This window comes from Rhyacophila brunnea, unplaced genomic scaffold (genome assembly GCF_057557595.1).
Source record: "Rhyacophila brunnea isolate RB1 unplaced genomic scaffold, BYU_Rbru_1.0 scaffold_8, whole genome shotgun sequence".
In the NCBI taxonomy this organism is placed as follows: domain Eukaryota; kingdom Metazoa; phylum Arthropoda; class Insecta; order Trichoptera; family Rhyacophilidae; genus Rhyacophila; species Rhyacophila brunnea.
The window spans coordinates 31,839,655-31,852,093 of NW_028233350.1; the positions used below are offsets into that span (position 1 = coordinate 31,839,655).

General features: G+C 33.9%; 1 protein-coding gene across 1 annotated transcript; it reads left to right on the forward strand.

Annotated features, from left to right (window-relative positions):
* The first annotated feature begins 4,281 nt into the window (after positions 1-4,281).
* On the forward strand, positions 4,282-12,054 carry Urod (uroporphyrinogen decarboxylase). The gene is made up of 7 exons (XM_085958586.1): positions 4,282-4,401; positions 4,493-4,780; positions 5,646-5,804; positions 6,424-6,567; positions 7,379-7,534; positions 10,373-10,540; positions 11,804-12,054. The coding sequence occupies exons 1-7, from the start codon at positions 4,384-4,386 to the stop codon at positions 11,945-11,947; spliced, it is 1,077 nt and encodes a 358-aa protein (XP_085814712.1). The 5' UTR covers positions 4,282-4,383; the 3' UTR covers positions 11,948-12,054.
* The last annotated feature ends 385 nt before the right edge of the window (positions 12,055-12,439 follow it).

The window sequence follows — 12,439 nt, forward strand, 5'->3', positions numbered from 1 at the left end:
GCCACCCCCCTTGTGGGGGCCATGACCTACCTACATAATAACAATAATAAGTTAATAATACCACCTACTGCACCTACCAATGATTTCCTGCGATCATCACAGAACATAATATCTATCTACAATAAATTCCGTGGTAATCAATAATCATAATATTATGTAGGTAGGTAGGTATCTACCGTACCTTAGTACCTACCTACCTTCAACTCCGCAATATTTACTCATCATCAGCTATCCAAAATTTTACTATAACACCTACATATTATTTGAATTATAAACCAGTACCTTGGTACAAAATAATATCACAGAATTAGATACCTACTTAGGTACCTGTATAATGTATATTATATACAATAGGTAAGTAAACTGAAAAGACAATACGCTACAAAAAGCTACGGGAATGCGAACGTTTCTAATAAATTTTACTGTAGGTTCCTACCTACATAAGGGCTCAGACACGTCATGATACTGCAGTTTGCGTTAACCTGCGTCGACGCACGTTTACGTACGTCGACTGCAGTCTGGCCCAATATACAGGGCACTGTCAACGAATCAACTCAGACGGCGCTGCAAATTCGCGCAAACTGCGGCACCGTAAACCTGATCTTAATCGATCCCAGTTGAATCCAAACTTTTGTGGATCTTATCCGAAACCAATTATTGGAATCAATTTGAATCAGATAATATCCAATAAATTGTCAGCGCCACGTGCCTTGGGTCTTAGGCACATGGCATTGCATTGGACGTGCGTCGACGCAGGTCCTATTTGATTCCAATTTCATCCGATTTGAATCACCAACTAGATTTCTTTTATCCAATTGGCGATTCTAATCGGATGAAATTGGAAACAAATAATAACTGCGTCGACGCACGTCCACTGCAATGCCGTGTGTCTGCAGCCTTAGATATATCGACGTAGACTGCGTTGTGGTACCGAAGTCAGCGTCGATTTGTAAACACGCGTGTCGTGGACCTAATGGACTGCCACCTCGCAAGTTGTTGAGGAGATCCGTGATCTAATTTGACCGTTAGATTTTTTTAGTCATTAAGTATTTCAATTTGCTTATCAATTTTTGATGATAATTAGCAATTAAAAAGTAGTGATTGTATCATTTTCGCTCATTTGAATTTTGCGACATACATCAATATTAATTGAAGGACGCTGTCTATCAACAGGGCTGACACTATGATTATTCATTTTTCATTATATTGCCTGCAAACTATAATGGTTTAGATATGTATGGCAATACAACTGATATTAATAATTGTGACGTCCATAGGCAAAATTTATTTGTAATTATTCTTCAAAATATAGATCTGAGGGCGCAGACACACGACACTGCAGTGCAATTAACGTGTGTCAACGCAGGGCTTACTCAATTCCAAATGCATTCGATTAAAAGATCGAATTGGGTAAAGAAATACAATTGGAGATTCCAATTGGATGCATTTCAAACTAAGTAAGATCTACGTCGACGCACGCTAACTGCAGTGCCATGTGTCTGAGCCATTAATTTACCATGTATTGTACGACAACATCTTCTTGGCTAAGCTTCTAGGCGCTGCTGTCTACTAAATGGGAGGAGCTTCTTAGTTTATAATAGGATTCCAGGTAAAAATGGGCGGAGCATGTTAGTTCACAGTATTAACACGTAGCTGACGTAGCCAAAAAGATGTTGTCATACAATAGGTACCTAGGATAACGATATTAATTTAGCTAAATTCACACAGATTTGATGCATACACAATTTATGATAGTTTGTAAAGCATTCGGAGTCATCCATTGGTCGGCGTGCTAGTATTAAATGGTATGCAGCCAATTAGATATCGATTGATTAGAGAGTAGTGGTTTCCGGCCAATGAGATTTTAAATCGGATTTGCCCAAACAGAAGGTGGGTAATGTACGATTTTCAATTATTGTAAGAACGTCACTATTAGCGTAGGGAAATAATTACACCTCATTAGTCTGAGCCATTACCTCTTCAGAACTTTGTTGATAATAGTCGAAGAGGTTGGACAGTGCATCTGATATTAGGTACCTACTAATATAAAACAAAAATGTTGAAGTTTATAATTATGGCATATATATGAGAATTTAATGTAGGTTTAGATACCACTTGCTGTAATCTTGCACTATGTTGATAAATTAATATTATTGAAAACTAAGGTAAGGTAACATATGCCTAACTCCCAATGTTATACCCCGTTTACACATGCATAGATTTACTGTGCACAATAAGAAAATGTATGGGAAAACATGTATCATCCTGCAGTTGGCAAGATTGCGTGCATGAAACAAACAATTTGGACGGTTTTGAATTCAACGCGCATGATTATTTTCGATCTGCGCCTGCGCAATAGAGCGATAGTGGCGAACATGCCGGTAACAAAAACGAACTACTCATTTTGAGCTTAACTGATTATCAATACGACCTGTCAGATAGTAGTAGGTATAAAATGACAACATACAGCGCTCGAAAATTTTCTGAGGATATTAACATGTTTATCAAATGTTATGTGTATTTTATAAACATAAGAGTGATAGATTTTTTGTTATATGGCATATCAAGCTCAGACGGTCAAATTATTTTGTCCACGAGACGGAGCTATAGCTAGATTTCACCAACCGAAACGGCGCTCCAGTGCGCTCGGGTCCATTTCGAGCACTGAATCGAATGAGTTTGGAGAGACAGTCAGTACTTTTACGTGTACACAGTTATTATCAAATGATAGTTTAAAATAAGCACTATTGCCGACAATAATTCCATGCAAGTGTACAAGCGCAATTATACGTGCATGAATTTACTGTTGACAGTACGAAAATGACAAAATGTGTGGGTAAACATGTATTATCCTGCAGTGGGCAAGATTGCATGCATGAATCAAACAAGTTTAGAAGCTTCTGAATTTTCATGTGACAGTAATAGCGCCTCTACGCGTGCATGGATTTACTGGCGGCAATAGTGCTTATTATATCATGACAATAACTGTTTACACGTAAAAGTGTTGACGATCTCTCCAATTCATTCTTTAAGAGTGATCGAGACGCGATGTTGTCATTTTATGGTACTAGTTCGTACTATTGACAGCTAGTGAAAATATGTAAACTTTAAAATTCGTTTTTTTTTACCGACAGGTTCGCCACTATCGTTATACTGCGCTGGCACAGATCGATATCTTGCCAACTGCAGGACATGTTTACCCATACATTTTCTTACTGTCAACGTGTCAACAGTAAATCCAGGCACCTGCAAACGGGGTACCTATAAGATGTTTTCGATCTGCGCCTGCGCAGTAGAACGATAGTGGCGAACCTGCCGGCAAAAAAATTAATTTTCAGGTTGACCGATTTTCACTAGCACTGCTGTCAAATACTACGAAATAGTACCATAAAATGACAACATCACGTCTCGCCTTATGTATGCGTCTCACTCACTCTTTAAGAATGAATTGGAGAGACAGTCGGCACTTTTACGTGTACACAGGTATTGTCATGATAGTTTAAAAGAAGCACTATTGCCTTCAGTAAATCCACCACTTGTACCTACAGGCGTTATTAAGGTAGATAGGTAATGAAATGTTGCGAAATAAGAATCTTAAAAATTTAATAATGAGTGCAGAAAAAACATTTATTAGCAATAGCTAATTTGTTGTATTTTTTTTTCATTCTTAGAATCTTAGAATTCATAGAATGAATGAAATTACTAATACGTTGATTGTTGGTAAAATACAAAGAGATTAGACGTCAATCTCTTTGGTAAAATATGACTGACAACCATAGACTATAGAAACATCTAGACGCCACCCGTTGCATTGCTAAATGAAGCTGCGTGCCATGCGTTTGGTTTGTGGGTGAACGAACGCATTCGTCTACAAATGTTCGAGACCATAGACCATTTCGGTAGTGCTCGCCCAAAGTGCTCGCACTAGACGCTCAGAATTAGAATATAATTTTCTATTTTTTTAGGTACGTTATATAGTATTTTTAAGCGGTCAAAATGCAACCATTAGATAAAGATATCCATAATTTAAGTTATTTTAAAGAAACACTATGTCACTGATATTAAAATATATAATAATATACAAATAAATTATCACGAACATGTATGAACTTACCTATGAAACGTAATACCATCGTCTTGCTTATCAGTACGGCTACCGTATTTTAATACAACACACCTTTAAAATAAAATATTCTTGGGCCGATATGACGTGACCTATGTGCCAGCCCTGGATAAGTTGCCCAATGATGAGGTGTTGCCATGCCGCATTGCCGCAAGTTTGTGACAGTTCAACTTTTGTTGATAATTTAGTTGTGTCATAATACCGGTAAATAAAAACCAACTGTAATACGTATTTCAATAATTTAACGGTATAATTGTACAATGGCTTTATCAAATAAGGTATATATTAACAATTTAGTGCATTTATTTAGCTATATTACAATATGTAACTCTGACATAACCTCAATTCCCGAACTGTTTTATATTCCAGTCATTCCCTGCTTTAAAAAATGACAGACTATTGCGAGCAGCCAGAGGTGAAGAGGTCGACAAGGTCCCAGTATGGGTAATGCGACAGGCCGGAAGGTATTTGCCAGAATTTCAAGCCGTGCGTGCCAAACATGACTTTTTTGAAGTTTGTCGAACACCAGAATTAGCATGTGAAGTGACACTACAGCCTCTGAGGAGGTATAAACATTTAGATGCCTCAATCATATTCAGTGACATATTGGTCATACCTCAAGCCCTGGGAATGACAGTTGAAATGCACCCTGGAAAGGTTTGTCTGATCTTCTTAAAATATTAGATAATTTATTATTGAACTGACCTAAAAAAATAATTATTGAACAGCCATTACCCCATCGAAGTAATTTAGGACTTATCTCATTATTCCTAATTTAAAATTTCCGTCTGCCTCGTTCCTACAGAAGATACATACAGACATACAAACTTATCTGTAGAATGGCCAAAAATGGAACTACGAACTACCAGAGGACGCCATTTTCAAATTTTCAAAATGTCATTCTAATGTCAGATTTTGTTCAGTTACAAGTCTTGATTGGGTAATTTTTGACAGTGGCTCCCCCATCCCATTCTTCAGATAAGTTTCTAGGTCTGTACACCGAATTTCAAACAACCATAATTCAAACCGCGACCAAAGACATCATTAAGTTTGACGAATCAGCTTTCTTTGGAAAATGGCTTGGCTTTAGCTTAATTTGAAGTTTTTTTTATACAATGTAGCGATTCATCAGTATGAGTAATTAAATATTACAAATTGCTAAATTTGACCACTGACTACTTACTTCGATAGTCATATATTATAGATATAGTTAATAAAATGTCACTATTTAGTCAGACATAAGTTACTAGAGTGTGACTTCTATATTGTGGCTGACACATCATAGTGCTGTATAATTATATGTAGCGTGAATGGGTGGAAAGGGGGGGGGTTGGCATATAGATGTACGTGAATTAGCTGGGATGTGGGGTTTAGTTGTCTATGCGTGACCGCTAGCGGCAATAATATTGTCAATAAAAAGTCTCACTATTGTACCATTTATGACGCACCTTGACCTCCACAAAAATAGCAATGTTTATATAGTTATCTTCACATACATGATATCAATGAATTCACTTTCTAGGGTCCTGTATTTCCCACACCGTTAAACACTCCTGAGGATCTCGATAAGCTCACAATAGAAGGCGCTGTTTCTCGATTGACCTATGTTGGGGACGCCATCACATTGACAAGAACTAAAATTGATGGACTCGTTCCACTCATTGGATTTTGCGGAGCACCTGTAATACCTAATTTCTTATTTAAATTTACAGCATTTAATTGTCGGTATTTTTTTGTAGCCAGATCAAAACACCGTTGATTCTGCAATGAATTGCTATTGAATGTGTATCGTTGAGCATTTTTGAGTTATTTACATTGCTGGATAGGTTTATGTCTATAATGTAATATGTGATTCAAACTAAACCGCAAATGAAATAATCAAAACAGTAACAGCTGAGGCAAATATCAATGAACCAACACTGCAAGGCGTACAGTTGCCCTAATAAGAAGAAATGAAACACTAATATCATGGAGATGTTATCATGGAATAAATCATTCACTAATGGCCTTTGTCCCCAGCGGTGAGCTGCGAGTGAAATTTTCGAGGATTGTTTATAAGATATCGTTGTGAATTATTGTTTAGATTCAATCAGGAAAGTAATATGATATTTAGTTTCAAAATGAAGGATGATTTAGCGATATGCTTAATTAAAATTTCAACACTTAACAGAAAACAATTATATAATTTTATCATTACAATGGCGTTAACAATCTCTTAGCGAAACTACAACTCATTATTATTCTTTTTGACAATTGGATTACTATAGTGTTTTTGATTTATTCTTTCAACCTCTTTCCAGTGGACTCTGATGGGATACATGATTGAAGGTGGAGGCAGCAAAACAATGGAAAAATCCAAAGGATGGCTGAAGAACTATCCCGAAGCAACAACTAGATTATTAACAATTATTACAAATGTCATTGTAGACTATTTATTAATGCAGGTAATTTCGTCTAATTTATCTAACATTTGCCCTATTAAATTGTTGAATAGGTTATGTCACTTAATCAATCACCAATTGAGATCAATGAATTATATAAACATCTGCGATGTTGAAAACTGTATTTAACAGAACCAAGATTTTCGCAGGACATTTCATTAGAAACGCTGCATTGAAATCAGATTAAATGATGTGGAAAATGAACTATGGTATAAGATCTTACGAGATCATATAAAAATAGCAATATTTATGAAACAATTGAACACTATTATAATATATGAATTGTAGAACCAAGGCCTCATATAGTCAGAGCACGGCACTACATTGCGAATTCTGGTGGTGATTCAAGTTACCACTTAACTTCGAATACAATGCGGTAACCTGTTTTTAGTAAATGAAGATTTTCAATTGCTTATTTTGTTCATATTTATTAACGTATTACCATTTTTGTCATGAAACAATCATGATTATCTTACAAACAGTTGTATTCGAAATATAAGCAGTAACTAGCACTGCAATCGAAATTCACAGTTTCGTGCCGTGGCCTGATTATAGCGGTCCTTATCGTAGAACATTAAATTTGATTTACATTCATGAGTGTAAAAATTACCAATTATAAATAATTTTCCACTTATATATAAAACATATTTTCTAATTGGCTGTTACACAAGTAAGTAAATTATTAGGCTTTATGCCAATTAAGTTTAAATTATTATTTTGTCATTAATTTTACATTGACATTATAATTTTTTGTCATTTTGCATTGGTCAATAGTTATTTATTACTGATTCACGCTATTAATTGTGTTCGTTAGGTGGAAGCTGGTGCTCAATTACTCCAAGTTTTTGAGTCGAGTGCTGAACATTTGTCTCCAGAGCAGTTTGCAACGATATCCACTCCCTATTTGAAGGATATTACAAAACGCGTCCGTGAAGGAATCGCACAGAGAAACCTTCTGAATGTGCCCATGGTTTGTTTGTATTTTAATTATTATAAAAAAAGTTAGGGAAAGTCTTTTGAAAAAAAATATTTTAAATAATTTTAATCAACATAATTATGTGTGCTGTTGGCTTTTATAAAATTTCTTTAAAAAAAAGTAATTCAAGCTATATGTCATCCGAAGATGACGACACTGCAAAGTGTAACAGCAAAATTGGAATAATATTTGTTAGAAAAATAGTACCTACCTATATGAATTATTATTATTGTGTAGTTATGTTACACCTATAAAAATTCATGAGATACATTAAACACAAAATGCATTAAGATTTTAACAATATTATTTTTAAGAAATTGGTAAATTATATAAATTTAAATACGTGGGCATTTATAATAATAGTGCCTGTACACGTGTATGGAGTTACTTGCACCAATAGTGTGTATTTTAAACTATCGTGACGATAACTGTCTACATGTAAAAGTGCTGACTATCTCGCCAATCTCATTCTTCAAGAGTAAGCAGACGCGATGTTGTCATTGTATGCTACTATTTGACAGGTCGTAAAAATCGGTTAACCTCAAAATGAGTCTGCACGGTGTAGTTTATTTTTTTACCGGCAGGTTAGCCACTATCGTTCTACTGCGCAGGCGCAGATATAGCACAGTCTAATTGTTCAGAAACTAAAGTAAAAGAAACTTCTGAACCTTTTTAATCCATCTTCAATCTTGTAATTTGCACGATAATACGTGTTTACACATGCATTGCTTTGTTATGGCCGTGATAATACATACTGTCAGCAGTAAATCCATTTACATGTAAACGGGGTATATATTTTATGAATGTCAGAACTTTTATTTTTCACTGCATAATGTGCTTACATGATTTATAAAAATATACTATAATCCATTGTGTTTTCCTTCTTTTGTACATTTTTATAGTCTATTGTATTTTCTATATATCTGTACATAATGTTAGTAGGTACCTATGTATATTTTTTTATTTTCAAGAGTTGCATTTGATATAAACCATTGATTTTATTTTTATAAGTATAATTTATAACACATTTATAAACAATAATTTTTGATGTTAGGTATTACTTATATTGAAAGTATTTAAACATGCTGATTATTGAAGTTATACTTCTTTTGGGGCGTTTGGGAAAACAGATCAGAGTGTATTTTTGACGTGTGACGAAGTTGCGCGTGCCGATGTAACACGTTTGGCGTGTGACGTAAGTTGTGCGCGCCGATGCAACACATAATTTATTATTATGATAATATTCATTTCGGTCTCAGGAGTACATGCGCATGCGCATAGTGTCATTTAGTTAGTCGTTCAATACAACAAAGTAAACAGTACTTGTTGTAAGCATAACAAATATTGTGTTATAATAAATATATATGTTTATAAACAAATTTCTGGAGACTAACATTCTACACTGTTAATTTATATTCATAAAACTTTATTTATATTGGGGTGTATATTTATTTTTCATTGTAAAGATTGTGTATTTGAGGCTATATTTATGTAAGTATTATTTTTGTGTAAAATTATATGTCAATAAATAAATAAATTTTGTGAATGCTGAGTTGGTAAATAATTCAACAAATATATTAAAATTTGATTTTTTATTAATTCATCATGGGCACTTCTGAATCAATTATAACCGCTGTATGGCAAAGATGAGTTTTGGTCCAATACAATAATTAAATTACAATTATCATGTGCTATATGAGACACAGATGAATCGCGTACGTTTTCATCAACCTAATCTACTGTAATATTAATAGACTCGGGTAATTAATTATTTTGTTTTGTTACGTCAAAAAAGTATAACTTCTAACGCGCGTACATATTTTTTTTAATCTGACAGTTTTAACCGCAAACCCGGCTAGTATTTTTTTCCGATTAACTGGATGCCCTAGCGTTGACTCACAGGTTGATATGACTAACACTGACATTCTGTTTACATAAGTAGGTACCTCCACACTGAGGAAGTCCATAATATTATGTGCTGTCGTATAATTGAAACGGTAGCTTAACTTTGCTTTCCAATCTTGTATTATTACAAAAATAATCCCAAAGTATATTTAATATGAACATATTAATTAAGAAAAAAAAATGCCAAATCAGCCATTTTGGGTTTTGTACCTATGTAATGTTTTGCAATTATATTATTATCTTGTAAGCGTGTGACATTTACAATTACCTACGTAATTGGTTGGTATATGAGAGTATTATTTTAAGAATATTATAAAAAATATACAATTGTCAGTTATGCAACACATATCAAACTTCCGGGGGTCAAGTTAAAATAAGTAGGTATGTACTCAACAATCCGTGTTATCTCTTACACGTATAACATTGGTTTTTTAAAGATTATAAATACATTACAAAATGAATAACACCATATCTTTTTACGGAGAACAATAATTCAATAAATTGGTTATGTAGATTATTGTTTAATGGACACTCCGTGCATAGGTAATCAAATATAATGCGTTGTTGTACAATACGATATCGTGTCACATTCCATGAATATTTTCAACAATCAACACAATTTTATGTAATATTATTTTATGATAAATCCACAGGAAAATATATTTACAAAAATAAATCATACTTACAATATGAAGAAATAAAACATGGCTTGTGGTATTTTACCTTTATCACTGTTTTTGTAATCATCTTTTTTATAACTTAATGACAAATTAAGAAGGAGACAGAATTTATTGTTAAGGCCATCCTACATACCCATGTGAATATTTGTTATTTCATTTATATGTTGGAAAACCTCAATAATTGGAAAGAGTAATCATGGGTTATAAGAATACTTTCACACTTACAGTTTTCTTTTATTTTTTGTAGACTATATTCGCTAAGGGCGCTGGTCATTCTCTGAAGCTTCAATCGGAATTGGGCTATGATGTGATTGGAATTGATTGGACTGTTGATCCAGTTAAAGCAAGAGAAGACGTCGGGCCAAATATCACCCTGCAAGGAAATTTGGATCCCCAGGATCTCTACAAACCGCAGGTAATATATATTATGTATTCTCCGTTGCCATTTAAAAATGATAACTTTTCAATATGGAGCAAATTTTAGTGTCGCTAGATTTCAAAATCAGTCCATAATGGATGAATAGGAGAAAAACAGCTTTTTTGTTTTATCAAGTACACAGTCACAAGGGTGAAAGTTTATATTATTTCGAGTATAGAATATTTAAAATTAATAAATTCCACATTTCGATAATGCAGAAATTTTAGAAAGCAGTAGTTCTTCAGCAATTCACAAAAAAGTTAAAAAAACCTAAAGGTGGACTTGGCTGATTTTGAAATCTAGCGACACGCAGTGAAATTAATAAATGAGTGTGACAACAGAATTCTTACTTAGTTTACCATGTTCGATCCTAAGAAAAGAATATGGGCCTCCACGGAGTGGAGGTTGTATTAACAGATTTTTTTACGAGAAATGGATGTTAGCCACTTGCTCGATCGTCCATACTCTGACTCCAAACACAAATTGAAAAACAAAATGTGTATTTTCCAGACCCAGGATTCGAACCTGGGACCCACGACTTTATAAGCCGACACTTAAGCCGCTCGACCATCGTGGGTGTTAACAGAAGCGTTGGCAGAATTCTTACTTTCCAAAACACTGAATTACATAAAATTAAATATTTCATGGTATTACGATGAAACTGTTTGAAATAGTGATGTTTATAATGTTTCAACTTGAATGATGTAAGATCGTAAAAAGAAATTTTTCCATATAGAACTGCTTAGTTGATACCATTGCTGAGGGGCGGAGGTAGGCTGTCATACGTATATTTTTCATTGAACTAAGTCTACAAATTGTAGATAGTGTTTGTTAGTTTTAAAATTCAATTAAATCCTTCGTTAACCAAGTCATAATAGACCCACTCCACCCTACGCCACTGGTTGAAACCTACTAATTACATAAGATAAAACTCATTAAGTACAATTATAACCTGCACTTATGAGTTTTACCTGTGATACAATATTTCCTAACTTGTTATTGATATTCATCGTATACTACCATTATGTTGTCCAGGCTGTTTACGCCTATTTTTAATAAAAATTGAAAACAAACCATTACGTCATAAGTTATATCATTAGACTATAATCGTTCTAACCGTTAATGTCTTAAAATTACTGTATAAAATTTCCTACACATATACCATATCGATCTGTATCTATGGTATCTGCATTTAACAAACTTAAAAAGTATAAATCAATGTTTACCTTTATCGTATAGTTCTTTTTTATTTCATTGCAGGAAGAAATACGTGAGCTGACAACTGTTATGGCACAGAAGTTCGGTAAAACCAGATACATTGCTAACCTTGGGCATGGAATCACACCATTGACGCCCCTCGAGAGCATGACTACTTTTACGGAAACAATTCACGAGGCTTTATAATCTCATACACATTCCTCATTATAAATCGAATGTTATGTAGTTACTGTTTATAGTTTATAATATTAAAGTTTACGGTTTTTGGAATATATTATGTTTTCTTTTTCTCTAATGCATGGTTTCCTTTGATCCACTCATTTTGTTTAATAATAATAGTGAAAGAATATTTTAGATTAAGTAACAAATTTTCAGTTTCGTCGTTTAGCCATAGAACAGCAATATTCCTAACAACACCTCATGTCTTACCATTATATCATAGCGGCGATATGTGGATCCTATATCTATACTCCCGACCCCCCCACTTTCATCCTTTAAACTGTATAATTATACTTCAATGGTTTTATGTTATTTTCAATTATTCTAAAATAATATTAATTTGCTAGTGCAAAATCGTGAAAAGCTATAGTTAAATAATGTTTGTATTTAAATACATACCTACCATGAACAAAAATTAGCAGTTTATATTTTCTTTATGAATTTTAAAGGGAGGGAATT

Coding starts and splice junctions, on each gene's coding strand:
- Urod (XM_085958586.1), top strand. Junction 5,805..6,423: donor TTGGATTTTGCGGAGCACCT/GTAATACCTAAT, acceptor ACCTCTTTCCAG/TGGACTCTGATGGGATACAT. Junction 6,568..7,378: donor TAGACTATTTATTAATGCAG/GTAATTTCGTCT, acceptor TGTGTTCGTTAG/GTGGAAGCTGGTGCTCAATT.